Genomic DNA, 18,670 nt, shown 5'->3' with positions numbered 1-18,670 from the left:
TGCAATGTAATCTACAACCAAAGAGAGCAGGTCAGTGGTTACACGTGGGTTGGAGGAGGGAGCTATGAGTTGCAAAAGGGCACGAGGAAGCTTTTTGGGGTGATGAAAATTTTTGATATCCACTTGTGATGGTCCTATAGACACATGATGAATTTCATCACATTGTATCATTTAAATACGTGCAGCTTATTATATAAAGTATACCACAATGGAGATACAATAAATGTTTTGACTAAATGGACGTTAAACACACACACACACACAAGATACAATAAATGTTAAAAAAGAGAATTTTTAAAATTAGAAATGTTGGTATGGAATTGTGTAAGAGCTTATATTGGAATTTTAGCATATGCAAATACTTTAGCAAAATGTAAGTAACCACTAATATGTCACAGTAATTTCTTTCCAACATTTTGTCTGTTAATATTTTTCTAATTATAAAAGTTGTACATGCTTTTTCTTGCAAATTTGGCAAAGTCTGAGTATCTAAATGAAATTTTACGTATTCATTAAAATCTGCAAGGCAACAGAGATAGCAGTTATGGGCATAGCCCTGAGATTGGCCTCCCGGGTTTGAACATGAGCTCTGTGACTGAAGAACTATCTGGCTGCAGGCAGAGGCCCACAAAGTCGGTCTGAGGACACTGCCAGGGCAGCAGCAAGGCCAAAACTGTCTTCATATTAGCCCCACAGTGTTATTTATCTTTTCCACACTGATTCTCCCACATACATACAGAGGAGCTTCCAGAGGCAACACGTGTGTGATCATGTCCTTGCTCTGACCACTAATGGAACATATCCTTGTGTAGTCTGTGTTTTCTAACATTGCTAAGGTGGTAGGTTTAGGGTACAAGTGAGGAACTAGGACTAGGTTTTCAGAGATTAACTCAGTTTCTTCACAGCATTTCTACTGGCTTCTTTTTTTTTTTTTTTTTTTAGCGTATTATGGGGGTACAAGTGTTAAGGTTACATATATTGCCCATGCCCTCCTCCCCCCTTGAGTAAGATCTTCAAGTGTGTCCATCCCCCAAATGTTGCACATCTCACTCATTGTGTTTGTATATACCCATCCCCTCCACTCCCCTCCCACCCTCCCGACACCCGATAAATGTTACTCCAGTATGTCCACTTGGGTGTTGATCTGTTAATACCAATTTGCTGGTGAGTACATATGGTGCTGGTTTTTCCATTCTTGAGATACTTCACTTAGGAGAATGGGCCCCAGCTCTATCTAGGAATATACAAGAGGTGCTATATCACCATTGTTTCTTAAAGCTGATCTACTGGCTTCTTTACTGGTGACCTTCAGTTATACCTGCTATCATTTCTGTAATCTCATTATCATCCAATAAAACATTATTTTGAAATGCCAGAGTTTTTTCCAAGCCTAACTGGAAGCACAAGTACACTCATGTTCTGCATTAACACTTTTTAAATGTCTCAGTTTTAATTTCTAATATGGTAAATAATGACATATTCCACATGATAAAAACTCTCATCAAGGTCCTCTGTAAGTTTTAGGAGCATAGAAGTACATACTACCTCAATTGATCCTCACCACAACCCTAAGAAGGAATATTTGGATGAGGAAATACAGGCTCATAGGGTTAAGTCACTTGCCCAGTTCCCAGCTAATTCAGGTCTGAAGTGTGATTTGAACCCCGGCAGTCTGGCTGCAGAGCCTGAGCTCACCGAGAGGTAAGAGAATGATGGAGGGCCCAGGAAGCCACTCTGTATTTAAAGTATCCAGATGGTTTGTTTCCTAATGGCAAAGTGTTTTAAGCAGAGTTTTGACATGATCAGATTTGTAGTCTCAACAGATGAAGTGTGGCTAAGTGTTGGAGAATGGATTGGAGAGATTTCCACATCAAATTCCCAGTTGCCTACATGACCAGTCCACTAGATATCTTCCTTCCTTCCTTCATCTGCTCTCTCCATCACGCAGGACCAAGTCCTGGGCACTGATCCACCCCTAGGTATTGGAGCGTCAGGGGTGAGAGAGACAGACCAAGTCCCTGCCCCTTACACCTTGGTGAGTGACACAGATGGTAAACACAAACAAAAGATCAGAGCCGGGGAAAATGCAGCTCTGTGGCAGGGCAGAGAGTAACTTTGGGGGCTGGGGGTGGACAGAGTGACCACCCACTCCATGCGGTGACATGGCACCAATAATCTCTCCAAGTTAATGCACCCAAAGTGGAACTTCTGGTTTTCACTCCTGAAACCGTTCCTCTCCCACTCTCCCTTTCTTAGTGACAAGCCTGAGTGCCCAGTTGCTCAAGCCAGAAACTAAGAGTCATCCTTGGTTCCTTCTCACCAACCCCAATGCATGACACTGGCAAGTCCAGCCAGGTGTCCTCCAAGACCACTCCGAACCTCCAAGTGTGGCCATGACATGTGTTCCTGCAAGAGTGACAGAGACAAAGGGGAGGCCGTTGTTACACCAAACAGGCTTCTGAAGGGCCGTCATCCTTTAAGCCCCGACCAGCCCACCTAAGAGTACCAATTTTTCCACTTCTAGCCAGCAATGAGTACTGTCTATTTTACGTGTATGGTGGCGAGAAAAGTTTTCTTTTAAAAATTACTAACAATTTAAAACAATTTTAAAGGGGAAATTAGAAATTAGAAAATTAGAAAAATAGGAGTTGATATAAAGAAAATAAAACGTACAAATGTAGAACATGAATGCCTGAAGTTTGGGCAACATCTTTCATTTTAAGGAAAAGGAAACAGAGATTCCAAGTGAGTCCCTTGCCCACTGGAAGTTGTTCCAACCTTTATCAATCTCTCGACCTCCCTATTCCACCCGGGCTCCACTCTCGGCTGATGACCTGGGCTCCCCCCACACTAACAGAGCAGAGGACCCCATTCACAGCCTCCCACCCCCCATCCAGGTTCCATCTCCATTCTCCTCTCTCTGCTTTCCATCAGCTTCCTCCCACGCCGACACACAAGTACACAGCATGTCAGTGACACACATGGGTCCTTTTCTTGACACTGCACTCTCCACACTCCTTAAAAGTATCGCTGCCTTCCTTCTATTTGAGACTTCATCCTCCCTTAGCCTCCAGTGGAGCAATTTCTATCCCCACTTTCCTGGCAGCCGCTTACTTCTCAGCCTCCTTTGCTGACTGGACAAGCCAGGTCACTGGTTCTGCCAGGTCCTACGCACGGCCTCTTCGTCTCAGAGGATCAACCATTTGCCCCCAGACAATGCTTGTTGAACAAATGAACAAACTGTCTATAAAATGAAAACTCCATAATCTTTATCTGCAGCCCAGACTCCTCTCTGAGTCCATCTTCCTGCAGGGACTCTCCCCAACTGGCTCACTCCTTCTGTGTTTCCTAACTCGAGAGTGGCCCTGTCTCTCACTTGATGGCCCGAGCAGTCCCTGATGGTCCCTTGCAAGTCCTTCCTTTTCTACCTCTTCCTCTTCTCTTCCTCTTCTACTACCCTCCACATCCAGAATCACCAAGTCTTGTCATCCTACTTCCCAAACCCGTCACCTTGCAGTCACCCACTCTGTGGGGCCACTGCCATTACCTGTTGCAAGTACCTCTCACTTCCCTTTCTCCCATTATAATCCACGCTGCACATGGAGTCAGAGTGATCTCTGCAAGGTCCAAATCTGAACTTGTCACCAGATCCCACCTAAAGCCACTTCAGAGGCCCCGGGTCCCTCACCTGTGCTTCTCAATCATGGCTGAATATCAGAGCCAAGTGGGGACTTCAACATCACAGTGCTGGCCCAGCCTGGGGACAGGACACAGACATTGGGATTTTTCACAGCTCTCCAGATGATTCCAAGGTGCTGGTAGAGAATCAGTGCCCCAGTCATTCCTGCCAGGTCCTGCCTGTCCCAACAAAACTTCTTCCTCCAGCTGTCCCACATGACTTGCCAGTCCCCCAGCCCTCTGGGCCTTTCCCCTGGAGTTCCATGTCCTGAAATGCCCTTCCTCCTCTTCTCCAGACTCAGGAATCACGTCCCCAGGAAGCTTCCCTGCATTCTGTGCCACCGCCCCAGGACATCCTGTGGAGGCACTGAGCACACAGCTGCTGTGGCACTTAAATGCCTTCCTGGGTTTGTCTGCATCTCCTCCCCACACACTAGACCTCCCTGGAAATAAAGGGCTCATGGGAGCCTACTGCCAAGGGACAGCCCACGTATGTACGCAGGCCCTAACATTCCCCGAACGAAAGGCTAAGTGATGGAATACACGACTTGCTCAGCCGACACCAGGCCCCTCTCTTACCCATGAGCACACACAAAGGCCAAGAGTGGCCGAAGCCCCACCAACAGGGATGCGCCACGTGGCCTCGTTCCTTTCCCCACCTGGCCACTGCCTCAGCACAGGCCTGTACTGTCTCTTATCTGTATTCTCTCTAGAGCCCTCTCTCTTGACTTGCAGTCACCTGTTTTTCCCCATTTCAGTGTTTCTTCCACATGCTAGCAAACTGATCTTTCTGCAAACATTCAATAAGAATTGGATAAAATACAAATGTCCAAGCCAGACACACCAAGCCACTCCTGACCAGTGAAGCTTTTGCCTCACCCTCCTCTGCTAGTAAATCCTTCTCCTCTTACAAAACCCAGCCATTTAAAAAGAAAGTTGGGAGCATGAATGTTCACAGAAAGGAGAAGCAAATGGCCTATAACTGCCAGTAGATCAACTTGTGTTTCACTCACCTAAAATCAATGTAATGTAAACAAAATCAGTAAGTAAGATTTTTCACATTTCTATCAGAAGAACCAGAAGAGAATTAAAATGACATTCTTCTCTGTGATTCCAGTTGATGCCCCCAGAGAAAACTGCCTAAATCACTACCCTCACTTTGGGAAACATTGAACCAGACAACCTCTAGGGCCGTCCAGGTCTCAGTTCTGCGAGAGCAAGTCTGAGAGACACTGAGGTGGTGATAAGGAAGGCACATCCTCTGCAGACCCATGGGGTTCTGAGTGGTAGGTCCTCAAGGTCATCTGCAGAGAGAGATGCAGCCAGGCTCTGTGCCCCAAGGGGAGACTTGTGAGTGGTGAAACTCGCCAGGGAAGAGAGCCAGAGCGGCCTCATCTCTTCTCCCCTTCTGGCTTAGGCTCGTCTACCTCCAATGAAGTTTGAAACTAAGGTGATAGGAAAATAGAAATCAAGCCACTGCTATGGGATGACCAACCCCAGCCGAGGAGGTAAAGCAGTGTAACTACTGAGAGCACAGGTCTCCTCCCTCTGTCCCCACTGCAGGGGGTGACGGTGGGAGAGGTGAGCAGGTAGCGCCAATCAGCTGTGGCCCGGCTGTGGAATTTCTCGGCCTGGAAATGAAATGTCTAGAACTATGCTCTGTCTTAACCATGACTGGTCTACCCTTATATAATAGTTTCATTATGTAAAACTGACAGTACTTAGTTGATTGTATATAATTAAATTGTTCAATTATCAATATTTTACATGTTAAACAAAAAAAACCTCTTGATAATAATGCTCTGACCAGCAGAACTCAACATATTTAACTGTAGCAACTAAAACAAAAGAGCTTTGTAAATTCAGTAAGAGTTGAGATGAAATCTTTGGATTTTGAACAATATTTTAAAAGATAGTACTTAAAAATAAAGATATTTGCTTGTAAAATAAGAAAACAGTAAAGACCACAGAGTCCTGGAACGCAGGCCTCCCTTCCCACCGTGTGACTTGGAGTGGATACTCAACTTCACCAGGCCTTGGTTTTTTTATCCGTAGAAAGAAATAATACTAGCTACCTCACATGTCCAGCACTTAGTAAGGATTCAATAAATAGCTGCTATTATCAATATTATCTAATAATATTACAACAATACATAGAAAAAGGTTTAGAATTATGAAACAGACTTGATGATAAATATGACATAAATTAATTTTGTTACCAAAAACTTACTTTAGGAAGTATTCGTTTGTTAAAACTGGGCAGAATATGTTCATGAGTCTCCTGAAATTACTTCGACCAATGAGCCCTGTGTCTCCAAGGTCATATGATTGCAGCATGTTATAAAAAGCTTGTAGACTCCTAATAATTGCATCATGAACAACTTCTTCTACCTAACATAAAAAACAAACACATTTACTAAGCTGTACATTTGTAACCTAGTGTGATCTCACCCTTGGACCATAAAGGAAGGCATCCACAAAGAGAAAGCAAATGTCACTTACTGAATCCCATGCCAGGTGGAGAGGGGTCTTGGTGTCTGTACAGGGTGATATCTTCCTCATCTAATCGGGAAAGAGAAGGTATATAAATAAAAATCACAAAAGGCAGTAGGAGCTTTGGAGGCACATGGACCTGGACTTGAATCCCAGTGCTGCCCATGATTAGCCAATAGCTTTGAGACTGTGAATGAGTGAGTCTACCCTCCAACACTCACCTGAAAATGGGGATAATAACACTTAGCCTGCATTTATTTAAAAATAAAAAGTACAATAAACATGAAAAGAACCATCACCTATAAATTAAATAAATGCAAATAAAAGAATAACCAGATGGCATTTTTGCCTATCAGAATGGCAAAAAAGAAAAATAAGCAAACTGCCTGCACTGGAAGGGGTTTCAGAAATGGTGGGGATGTAAATTGATCTAGCTTTCTGGAAGGTATTTTGTCTCACTTGGATAATATTGGAGAATTTGATAATTTATAGACTCTAGGGTGACGACAGCCACTGGGCAGGAGAACTGGGTGGCTAGGGAGCAGGGCACAAGGAAACTTCCTTTCACTGTATTCCCTTTTGCACCTTTTGCATTTTTTACTTTATATATATATTCCTCTTTAAAAATTATTAATAAAATAAAACACATATTCTTTGACCCAATAATTCCATTTCTAGAAATTTATACTAAAGAAATAATCAGAGTGATACAAAAAAGCAGATACCAAAATATTCACTGTAGCAAATTTGTAAAAATAGGCAAACAAAAAAATAAATATCTAGATTATAACAAGAGAGAATAGCTTTTAAAATTTAAAATATCTTTTAAAATTATATAGCAGAACTTTTATTGGCATTAAATATTAATAACATGTTAATAAATGATAAGCTAATAAGAAATTAATTATATTATATGATCTCTCTTTTAAATAAAATAGATACAATATACAAAAGTATGTATCCAAACTCATCAAAGTATATAGATTAAATATGTACCGGTTTTTGTATATCCATTATACCTCAATAAAGCTGTTTTTTAAAAAGTATATGTGTATATTTTTATAAGTTTGGAAGAATATACAACAAAGTGTAACAATAACAACCCCTTGGTGTTAGAATTAGTGGTTTTGTGGTTTTTATTTTCTTCCATTTGCATGTCTGTGTTTTCTAATTTTTCCAACTCATTCATTCATGTTGATTCATTTGTGTGACAGCGTGCCTGGCCCTGGCCTGCCCTGCGGTGCAATGGGCAGTGGCAACAGAGAGGCCTCTGTCTTTGTGGGGACAGGACTCTAGCAGGCCACAAATGTGGCTCTGGTTGCAACAGCTTGGGGTGCTAGTGAGGTCAGTAACTGGAAGGTATGACTTCCCCAGAGACCTCGGGGAGCGTCCCTGCTTGGGTGTTGGGTGCATTGTGCTCTGGAGATGCCACCATAGGTGAGAGAAGCAAGAAGGAAATTGAGGCAGTGACTGCAGGGTAGGCTGGGCCTGGGAGCAAAGGAACTAGAAGATGGACCTCCCATGAGGCGGCAGGGCTGAACCACGTGGGCACCTCATCAACCATGTTAGGAAGTCCTGTTTTATCCCACGAGTCCTCAAAAGCCACTGTAGCAGTTTAAGCATGGAGGCAGACATGATCTGATTTATAGTAAGCAAAGATCACATTGCTTGCCATGTGGAGAACAGACTGCTTACATGTCTATATTTTGTTTTTAAAGAAAAAAGATTCCAAACATTTTATGTGCATTATCCTGTTAAATTTCTATAACAACCCTACAAGGTGATACTATTATCAACCTTGTTTTACAGATGAAAAAATGAATTTTAAAGAGATTTGCCCCAGTAACCAATATGAGATGGAGGCAGGGAGTTGAAGGCACGCTCCCAGCCCAGCTGATGGCCTCTATGCCTGGTACTGGGCTTGATCTCACTCTGAAGCACTAGCAGTAAATTGAGTCAGGCACATGTTCAGGCTTCCATATGTCACAAACACTGGCTGGGTACACAGGTTCACATACCCATCCACCTACATGGGACAGGTATGTGGCACAACTAACATTTTACTTGTCAGCCTATTCCCACCCATTTTCTAGCAAAATGGATCATTAGACCTTTCCTATTGAAAAGGAATTATATATATGCCCAGAACCATAAAATGCCCATACTGTGTGGCCCAGTATTTCCACTTCTATGAATCTGTTCTAAGGAAATATACACATGTGAATGAAGATCTCTGCACAAAGCTGTCCACCACAGTATTATCGTTCATAGTGAAAGTAAACAAAGCACCTAAATGCTCCAATGGTAAGTACATGCACAGAACACTCCTAGGTACCACTGAAAATTATGTCTATGATGAGTTTTGAATGGTATGGTGATGTGGGAGAAATGTTTATCATATAATGTGAAGTTCGAAAAAATGGAATACGAAATCTTACAAATAATGAGTTCGACCATGTTAAAAAATATGTGCATACACTACACACGCAAAAAGTAGAAAGAAATTTGTCAAAATTTTAACAATGGGTGTCTCTGGGTGTTTGGATTTAGGATTTTTATCATTATTTTCACATTTGTAGTTTTGGATAGTTTCTAAATATATCACAATGAATGTCTATTACTTGTATAATCATAAAACACTTGAATGAATTATGTAATATGGTCTATTAAAATTACCTCCAAATTGTTGGTAGAAAATTTCTAGATGTACCAAGAGAAGGTAATTTAAATATGACCTTTTCACTCCAATAACTTGCTCCATTTTAAACAAAAAAGTATGCCCCAACTTTCCATAAGAACATGAGGCAAAACCACAATAGGTGGGAATGAATAATTGGTGACGAATCAATTGCCTTTTACACAGGAGCCATCGGAATAGAACGCAGCTGGATTCATTTAAACTATCTTAAAGCAATCCCCAAAGCAAGGCACCCCTGTTCCGATCCATTCAATAGAAACATTATTTTTGGGGAATAGTGCACCTCTTGATATTACTAGTTTGATTTTGATTCATAGGTATGTCAACTTCATAAATCTAAAAATTAAAAGCTAATTTCTATCTGTTAAAAGATGTCTTTAACAAACATTTCACCAAGAATCTGTTAAAGCCTATTGCATGTGTTATCTGAAATTAATCTGATTTTTTAAAGTTCTTAAAATGTTTTGATGCTAATAGCTATTAAAGTTATAGAAGCATTTCTAATAATAAAATCAACTTTTCAGTCAAAAGAAAGAAATATTACAGGCAAATATTAGTCACTAGAGGCAATCAATGAACGCTTATTTTTTAAAGAGATGAACCAACATAGGGTACAAAACTCTAAAAATATGAATGAGAACCAGAGTAGTCATTTACAAACACTCCTTTTAAGACACAGTTGTAAGAGAAGTGCTGTCAAAGTGCTGTGAAAAGAAGTTACATCAGCCGGGCGTGGTGGCTCACGCCTGTAATCCTAGCACTCTGGGAGGCCAAGGCAGGTGGATTGCTCGAGGTCAGGAGTTCGAAACCAGCCTGAGCAAGAGCGAGACCCCGTCTCTACTATAAATAGAAAGAAAATTAATTGGCCAACTAATACATACAGAAAAAATTAGCCGGGCATGGTGGCGCATGCCTGTAGTCCCAGCTACTTGGGAGGCTGAGGCAGGAGGATCGCTTGAGCCCAGGAGTCTGAGGTTGCTGTGAGCTAGGCTGCCGCCATGGCACTCACTCTAGCCTGGGCAACAAAGTGAGACTCCATCTCAAAAAAAAAAAAAAAAAAGAAGTTACATCATGTCCATAAAAGGGCTTTCATTCAGAAACAGGTTTTTAGAAATATAAAATATCATCCTTTGATAAGATTTAGAAACTAAAAGTTAAAATCAACCAACTCTCAAACACTTAACTCTTACTTAAAATGAAAATTAATTCAGTTGAAAAATATGGTCATTAACTTATTTAAAGCATATTTCACCTGCATCTCTTATTTTACTGAAAATAATTAAGTTCCCGCCATAAAGAGAAAACCAAACATGAATTTGTTCAAAACTCACCTTTGGATTCTCATCAAGCAGATCAACAAACATGGAGACCTTGATCATTCCAGTGCCCCCAGGGTCGAGAGTTTGCATTAGCTCTTTGAATTCTGAATCGCTTAATTTTACAACCATGCTATTTAGAATATGTCGCAATTCTTCCCCTGTTATCTGTCCATGAGTTTCCTGAGCATGAGAATGTATACAGAAGGGAATTTTAAAAAAGAAAAAGGAAGGGGAAGCATTATGTATATTTAGCATCATGTAATAAAGGACGAGCTTTGGCAAAATACAATTATGATTTAAAACACACATACTTCAATTGATCATTATGTATAATACATGTGCCAAGAGCAGGGGTGGGAGGATGGGAGGGATTGCTAGAACTTTCCAAGTGCAGTACCGACAATGTTCTCTACCAGGGCATTGGCAGGAGATGGCCCCAGAGTGACGAATGGGGCCCATTTCTCAGGCACAGCCTGATCCCCTGCCCCAGGGGCTTGGACGGCTGGCTTGGACAGTCCCTCCCTCCCCAGCCCCACCTGTGTGCTGGGTAGTTCAGCCACATGGGGCACAAAACTTCCCAGCAGCTCAATTACAACTTGACAACTTACTAAGAATAAATTATGCTTATTTTCACTACCATCAACCTCATCAATTACATAAATGGACAATTACTTAGCAAGAAAAATTTCAGCCATGCTGCATAAAGAAAACATATTGTGAGCAAAATACTGTAAGGCAAATTTCTTCCCCCAGAATAAAAAATTATCAATAAGTAAATTGAGTATCAAAATCAAGAGATACTGTTTACTGGAAAGACAGGGGAAATAAAGAAACCCGATCTCAAAGAGAGACATTGTGAATATTAATGTGACAAAAGGATTTATTAAGTGATAAAGCAATATACAAATGTCAACTATTACTTTGGGGTCCAAAATCTGAAAGGATATAAGGTTATCTTGAGGGTAAATTCAGTACTTTAGGGGATATAGTCATGCTTACTTTTAGGTTTGGGAGTGATAATTTTTTAAATGTCTAAACAGGAATCACTGACAATTTAAAAAATAATTTTAAATAAATTTATAGCATTGTGTAACCGTCACCACTGTCTAATTCTAGAACATTTTCAGCACCCCCTAAAGAAATCTCATGCACATTTGCAGTCACTCCCCATTTCTAGCCCTAGACTAAGGCAACTACTCCATTTTCTGTCTCTATATATTTGCCTGGATAGCTTATATAAATAGAATAATATAATAAATATATTATTTCCCATATCTGGCTTCTTTCACTTAGGCTAGTGTTTCTGAGGGTCATCCATGTTGGAGCATGTATCAGTATTTTTTTCTTCTTTATTCCTGATTAGTGTTACATTGTACAGATATGCCAGATTTTGTTCATTTTTTCACAAGTTGATGAACTCTTGGATCATTTCCAGTTTGGAAATTATGAATAATGTTTTCTGAACATTTGCACACAAGTCTTTGTGTGGATATGTGTTTTTATTTCTCTTGGGCAAATAGCTAGGAGTGGAATTTCTGGGTCCTATGACAAATTACATTTACTTTTTTAAGAAACTGCCACACTGTTTTCCACAGTGGCTGTACCATTCTACATTTCCACTAGCAGTGTATGGGAGTTCCAGTATCTCTACATCCTTGCCAACACTTATGATTACCTATCTTTTTGATTATGGTCATCCTAGTGGGTGAGAAGTAGTATCTCATGGTTTTTTTTTTTTTTTTGAAGATACAAATAGCAATGTTTTATGGTAGTTTTTATTTGTGTTTCTCTAATGACTAATAATGTCAAGCATCTTTTAATGTGCTTATTGGCCATTCATGTATCTTCTTTGGTGAAATGTATCTTTTGCCCATTTAAAAAACTGGGTTATCTGCCTATTGAGTTATAAAAGTTCTTGTATATTCTAGACACAAGTCCTTTACCAGATATATGATTTGTGTATATTTTTTCCCAGTCTGTGGTGTGTGTTTCCACTTTCTTAATGGCATCTTTTGAAGCATAAAAATTAATTTTGATGAATTCTGATGTATTTATTTTATTTTTTTATGGATCATGCTTTTGTTGTCACATCTAAGAAATGTTTGCCTAAAATATACATACGTTTTCCTTGCAAGGATTTTATTATTTTAGCTTTTACATTTATTTAGGTCTATGTGTGTATGGTATAAAGTAAGGTTTTAAATTTATCTTTTTGCATATGGATATCCAATTGTCCCATGACCACTGTTGAAAATATTATCCTTTCCCCCACTGAATTTCTCAAAAGTAAACTGATCACAAATTTAAGGGTTTATTTATGGATGCTCAATTTTGTTCCATTGATCTATACCTCTATCCTCATAACAGTATCATATAGTTTTTTACTAAGATTCAAAATCTGGAAGTTTAAGTACTCTAACTTTGTTCTTCTTTTCCAAGATTGTTTTCGCTATTCTTCAACCTTTGTATTTCCACATGAATTTTAAGATAGTTTTTCAACTGAAAAAAAAAAAAAGAAAATCTAGCTGGGATGTTGATAGGGTTTGCACTGAATCTATAAATCAGTTTGGAGAGAACTGTCATCATAATAATATTGTCTTCCCATATATTAATATGGAATATTTCTTCATTTATTTATATATTCTTACATTTCTTTTAAAAATGTTTTGTAATTTTTGGTGTATATGTCTGGCACTTCTTTTGTTAAATTTATTCTGAGGTATTTTATTCTTTTGATGCTGTTATGAATGAAATTGCTTTCTGAAGTTCATTTTCAGATTGTTCATTGCTAGTTTATAGAAATATAACTGATTTTTATATATTAATCTTATATCCTATAATCTTGATGAATTCACTTACTAGTTCTAGCAGTGTGTGTGTACACACACATTCACACATTCCTTAGAATTTTCTACACTCAAGATCATGTCTGTGAATAAAGACAGTCTTACTTCTTCCTTTCCAATCTGGATGCCTGTCTGTGGCCACACCGCCCTGAAAGTGTCAATCCCATCATCCAATCTGGATGCCTTTTACTTCTTTTCCTTTCCTGACTAGCTGCATAGAACTCAAGTACAGTGTTGAATAGAAGTAGCAAGAGCTGGCATTCTGTGTCAGTCCTGATCTTAGGGGAAAGACATTCAGTCTTTTACTATTAACTATGCTGTTGGTTATGAATTTATCATAACTGTCCTTTATGAGGTTAAGGCATTTTCTTTCTATTCCTAGCTTGCTGAAAGTTCTTATCATGAACAGATGTTGGATTTTTCAAATATTATTTTCCTGTATCTATGGAGATAATCATGCAGTTTTGTCTTTAATTCTATTAATATTGTATAGTACATTAATTGGATTTTTTTGAAGTTAAACCAACTTTATAATCCTGGGGTAAATCTCATATGGTCATAGCATTGCATCCTTGCTGTATACTTCTGGAGTTGGCTCACTAATATTTTGTTGAGAATTTTTGTAACTATAGTCACAAACGATATTGGGCTGCAGTTTTCTTTTCTTGTGATCCCTTTGCCTGACTTTGGTGTCAGGGTAATATTGACCTCAGAGATTGAGTTAGTGTTCCTTTCTCCTATACTTTCTGAAAGTTTGTGAAGCATTGATAATATTTTTGTGAATAATCTTTGTAGTCTTCAATGAAGAAAATTTGCACATTTTTATTAATATGTTCCTAGGTATTTGATTTTTAAAATGTTATTAAAAATGACATTTTAAAAATTCTTCTGTTTCTAATTGTTTATTGCACTTTATAGAAATATTGGTCGTTGGATGATGACCTTGTATCTAATGACCTTCTAAATTCTATTAGTTCTAATGTTTTATGAGAAGAGTCTTTTGGAATTTTTGTAACAAAATCACATCAGCTGCAAATAAATAATAACACCAAGAATAAGAGTAAGTAAAAAGGCAGTGTGCAAATTGTTTCCGGGGGATAGGAAGTGAGCCACCTGACTTAGACGTAAGTGATCATAGCAGTTGGGTCCACTGGCAGAGCCGGTGGCAGCGTCTGGAGGCAGCACATACAGCAAATGGACGCATGACTTGGAGCAGATCTAAAGCAGTCTTTCTTTGAAACATTCCACATCCCTCTCTGCAGCAGGAGAGAGACCTGTTTCCCATGGCCGCCCTGTGCAACAGGCAAAACACCCAGCCCTCCTGTTCCTGGCTTCCTCCCCTGCTGTCCTTATCTAGTCCCTGTGGCAAGGCACATGGTGACAGCGGTGGGAGGTGATGGAAGGTCCCACTTTGAATCCGTGCACTACACATCTCTAAGGCATTTGGTGGCCACTGCCATTATGTGGCACTCCAGAGTGCAAGCTCAGAAGCAGTAGGGGCTTTGTGTTACCCCTCTGAGTGTTTAGCATAAGTGCCCAATGCGGGACCCAGCACAGCCTAAGCACTCAATTTTTAACCTACACTATCTGCATAGCGATCTCCAGTTGGACAGTACAGCACTGACTTTTCAATAGTCTAATATTTGGAGTGGTTAGCATTAGTACAGTCCTCTGTTAAAGGAAACATAGATTTCACTATTTTTTTGTATGTTTTTTTTTTTTTTTTTGAGACAGAATCTCACTCTGTTGCCCAGGCTAGAGTACCGTGGAGTCAGCCTAGCTCACAGCAACCTCAGACTCCTGGGCTCAAGCAATCCTCCTGCCTCACACTCCTGAGTAGCTAGGATTACAGGCGCGAGCTACCACACCTGGCTAATTTTTTTTTTTTTTTTCATTTTTAGTTGACTGGTTAATTTTTTTCTATTTTTAGTAGAGACGGGGTCTTGCTCTTTCTCAGGCTGGTTTCGAACTCCTGACCTTGAGCGATCCTCCTGCCTCGGCCTCCCAGAGTGCTAGGATTACAGGCGTGAGCCACCGCGCCCAGCCGGATTTCACTATTTTTAATTAAATTACTTCTTCAATATACTAATAGAAGCTGATGTGGGTAAATACACAAAAGCCTTCATTCATCTTTCCCGAGGTGGTTCTGGGAGCACACTTCCTGGCAGCCCTGCCCACTCTGGAGTGTGCCTGCTCTGGAACCACACGCTCCACCGCCTCTGGCTGGGAAGCCTCAGGCTCGTTATGGGCCCTGAGGTTCCCTTTCCACAACTGTCAAATGGAGATAACAGTCATGTCTACCTCACAGAGGTGCTGAGAGGATTCAGTGTGTGTATATAAACTAATTGCTAAGATCGTACCTGGCACATAGTAAGCATTAGGTATTATTGTTCATTCAGAGAGACCAAGTCATATAGACCTAAATATTCATTAAAATAGGTATATCTCCCGGGGAACACAGAACCCCACGTTTCTGAATCCACACTGTGCGTGGAAACCCCAAGCAATGGCGTTCTAGGCTTACAGAGGTGGGAGCTGGAGCCTCCAGCACAGATGGCAAACCCCAAACCTGGAGGCCACCTCCAGGCAATGTGGCCTTCTCCCCAGAGTGCTGCCCTCATGCTCGCACCCATCTGTCCCCTGTCAGCTGTCTGTGGGACGCTGATGCTGAGGCTAAGGAACTCCTCTGGCATATGAAGTCAATTGTACACAGTCCTATTTGAGTCTAAGGAAAAGTAATTCACCCTGCTCCTCATTATTTACTACATATTCAATTACTGAATGTGCTTAGTAAATAACAAACTTGGGAAATGTTGCTATGTATCAAAGTATGCAAATGCTACTTTCCAAAATAAACATTAAAGTGAGACAGGAGCTAATACTTAAAGCAAGAAAAAGCAAGTTGCAAAGTCATGAATTAGCCTGTGTAGTACAATTAAAAAATTGAATAGGCTATTTTGGAACTAAGAAAATGCTTCTTTATGGGCAATGAGTTGCTTATGAACTGATAAACTCTAGGTTAGGGTGGAGAAGTTTCAGCAGCTCTGGACCGCTTGTTAATTACACAGTTAACAATGACTAGTCACTCCATTCCTAACAATCTTGCCACACATTGCTATTGGCATCTATCTTCCTATATTGCAATTAATTTTACATCATGCGTTCCTCCCAACTAGACTCAACTCTTGAGGTCAGGGTTCATATCTCTGAGCACACAGTACAATATAACAGGAGCTCAAAAAATGTTTGTTGGGTGGATAAATGAATGAATATGGAGTTTTTATTGGTCTTGTTCTGAGTGTTAGCGTTCTTAGAAACAATGAGTAGTTTCCCCAGAGAAGGGTTTCAAAATCTTACAGTATTGATCACCAGTAATGCTTTCTTCAATGCTGCAAAGCAGTCTTCAGAATGTCTAAATAACTTTGTGATGATATCTTTCTTGCGAGATTGATTTCTAGAGCTGAAGCTACAAGAGGATTAGGAGAAAAACAGAAATAAGATTATGTCCTTGAACTTTGCTCTTTCTTAATGTATAAAACAAGCACCCTTACAACAACCATAATAACACTTTCTTTGTGGATGGCTCTTGTACCTGAAAGTGTAATGTGCTTGTGTGGGCTCATCCATCACTATGCTAGCATGAGATCTAATAAGGGAGACGACAGGAGTGCACTTGCCACAGGCATCAGGTAGCTCTGCTGCACCCCACCCCCTTCCCTTATACCAACTCTGGTCAGCCATTGTGCAAATCAGTGAATTGGGCTCAAAAAAGATCAGTAAAGAGACCATGGATCACTGCTGAGACCTCAGCCACAGTGGGAAGCTGGGAACCATCTCCTCCTTTATGGGCAGCAGACTGTAGCACACTCATCCAGCGATGACCAAGGGCACAAATTCCAGACTCAAAGCTGTGAGGACAGCAGTCTTTATGAGCTCTCCCTTTCCATCGCCAATGGAAAGGCCATGGCCACCTACGTTGCCAGGCCCTCTCCCTCTGTTGCCTCTTTCTTTCATCGCCATCAGTCTACCTGTGTGCTCTTGAAGGCCATGATTGTCCCCTCTGGAAATCAAAATCAACTTCAGTGTAGACTCCGCTCAGAAAGGGAGACTGCCAGAATCTCATAACAAAATACTGTTTGCTGCTTCCTTTTCTCAGTGTTCAATTACACAGTCAAACATTTCCCACTAAATAATGACAGTGAATCAGTTTACCTGTGGAACCATTCTCACATTTGGGGATTTTTGTTGCCGCATCTACATGGCCATCTTAGCTTTTTCCAGTTGTGTAAAAACATAAACAATACACCCCACTACTTGTCAGAAACATACTCTGGTTTACTGAGTCTGAGTTCCTCCTGTGACTCATTGGAACCTAGTTTTTCTAAAGACTGCTACCAAGTACTACTGAAATTGGGCCCAGATAACTCTCTTTTATGGGGTACTCACTATAGGATGCTGAGCAGGGTCCCTGGCCTCTATCCCTAGATAACAGTAGCAGGTTTGGATCATAATCCCGAAAGACACAATATCAAATGCCATAATCCCAAATGTTGAAATCCCAAAAAGATCAATATCCCTAAAGTCTAAAATCCCTAACATCTAAAACCCTAATGTCTAAAATTTCAAAAATCACAATCCTGAAAGATTAAAACCCTGAATGTTGAAACCCTAAAAGCTGAATTCTGGGGAAGGGCTTAGTGTCTTTTCACTTATACGTATGGTAGTTGTATCATAATAGGTGGAAGTATTACCTTGTCTTTATTTGAAAATTAAGTATGGTTTAAGGAGATGCATATGTGTGCCAAGTTGACAAGGAGAAGATTTGTGGACTTAATTTTAGGTGTCAACTTGACTGGGTTAAGGAATGCCTAGGAACCTGGTAGCGCATGATTTTGAGTATGTCTGTGAAGATGTTTCCTGAGTGGACTGGGTGGGGAAGATCTGTCCTCGATGCTGACAGGCACCGTCCAATCAGCTGGGGCCCCAGAGAGAACACAGAAGGCAAACTGGTCTCTCTCTGAGAGCCCGTGGACAGACTTTTCTTCTGCTGTCTTGGACATCAGAAATTTGACTCTACCAAAGTGCATTATCGCATCATTGACTTTGTGTGTAAGCAGTGTACATGTGCATAAAAATGTTCAAACTTCATTTTATAAATCTACATTTGTGAAGAGAAACTTTCTCAAATTCTTGGCTCTTTGGGCAATTGCAGTATGTGGTGGTGACGCACCTGAGGGAAAACCCAAGTTCCCTACCACATCACAGAAACATCGTGCTGGCCTGGAGTGCTCAACAAAATTGTTACAAAATAGATGAAGCAGGTACCAAGATAACTACTGGGCCTGGGAAAAGTGCCCAGCATTTTCGTGTTTGAAATGGTGGGTTCTAACAGGGCCTGATTGCCTTAGAACTGTTTGATTGTCCAAAGTGCCCTTTAGCTAACTGTAATGCGAAAATCCTCATGTAGGGGAAAACTGTAATGTCATTACTATAACATGGGTTGCATGACAGCATTATGATGATGGTATAACGGAAGTTAGGATCCCAAAAAGGGCAAAATGTTTTACGAGTTGTCTCTTTAAAACCCCTCACCCTTTTTGAAGAATTAAAATTTACGTTCCTGCTGGAGGCCAGTA

At 40.4% G+C, this 18,670-nt stretch overlaps 1 protein-coding gene across 1 annotated transcript in view; it reads right to left on the bottom strand.

Annotated features, from left to right (window-relative positions):
* EFCAB6 (EF-hand calcium binding domain 6) overlaps positions 1–18,670 on the bottom strand; it is a 244,799-nt gene that overhangs the window by 114,659 nt on the left and 111,470 nt on the right. Inside the window, exons 13-16 of the mRNA XM_012757712.3 lie at positions 16,392–16,500; positions 10,201–10,368; positions 6,181–6,240; positions 5,909–6,069 (exon numbers count right to left, since the gene is read on the bottom strand). Coding sequence (XP_012613166.2) covers positions 5,909–6,069; positions 6,181–6,240; positions 10,201–10,368; positions 16,392–16,500 — 498 coding nt within the window. The remainder of the gene's footprint in view (positions 1–5,908; positions 6,070–6,180; positions 6,241–10,200; positions 10,369–16,391; positions 16,501–18,670) is intronic.

This window comes from Microcebus murinus, chromosome 10 (genome assembly GCF_040939455.1).
Source record: "Microcebus murinus isolate Inina chromosome 10, M.murinus_Inina_mat1.0, whole genome shotgun sequence".
Taxonomy (NCBI): domain Eukaryota; kingdom Metazoa; phylum Chordata; class Mammalia; order Primates; family Cheirogaleidae; genus Microcebus; species Microcebus murinus.
The sequence above is the reverse complement of the archived record's forward strand: the minus strand, read 5'-3'. Positions and strand labels throughout refer to the sequence as shown.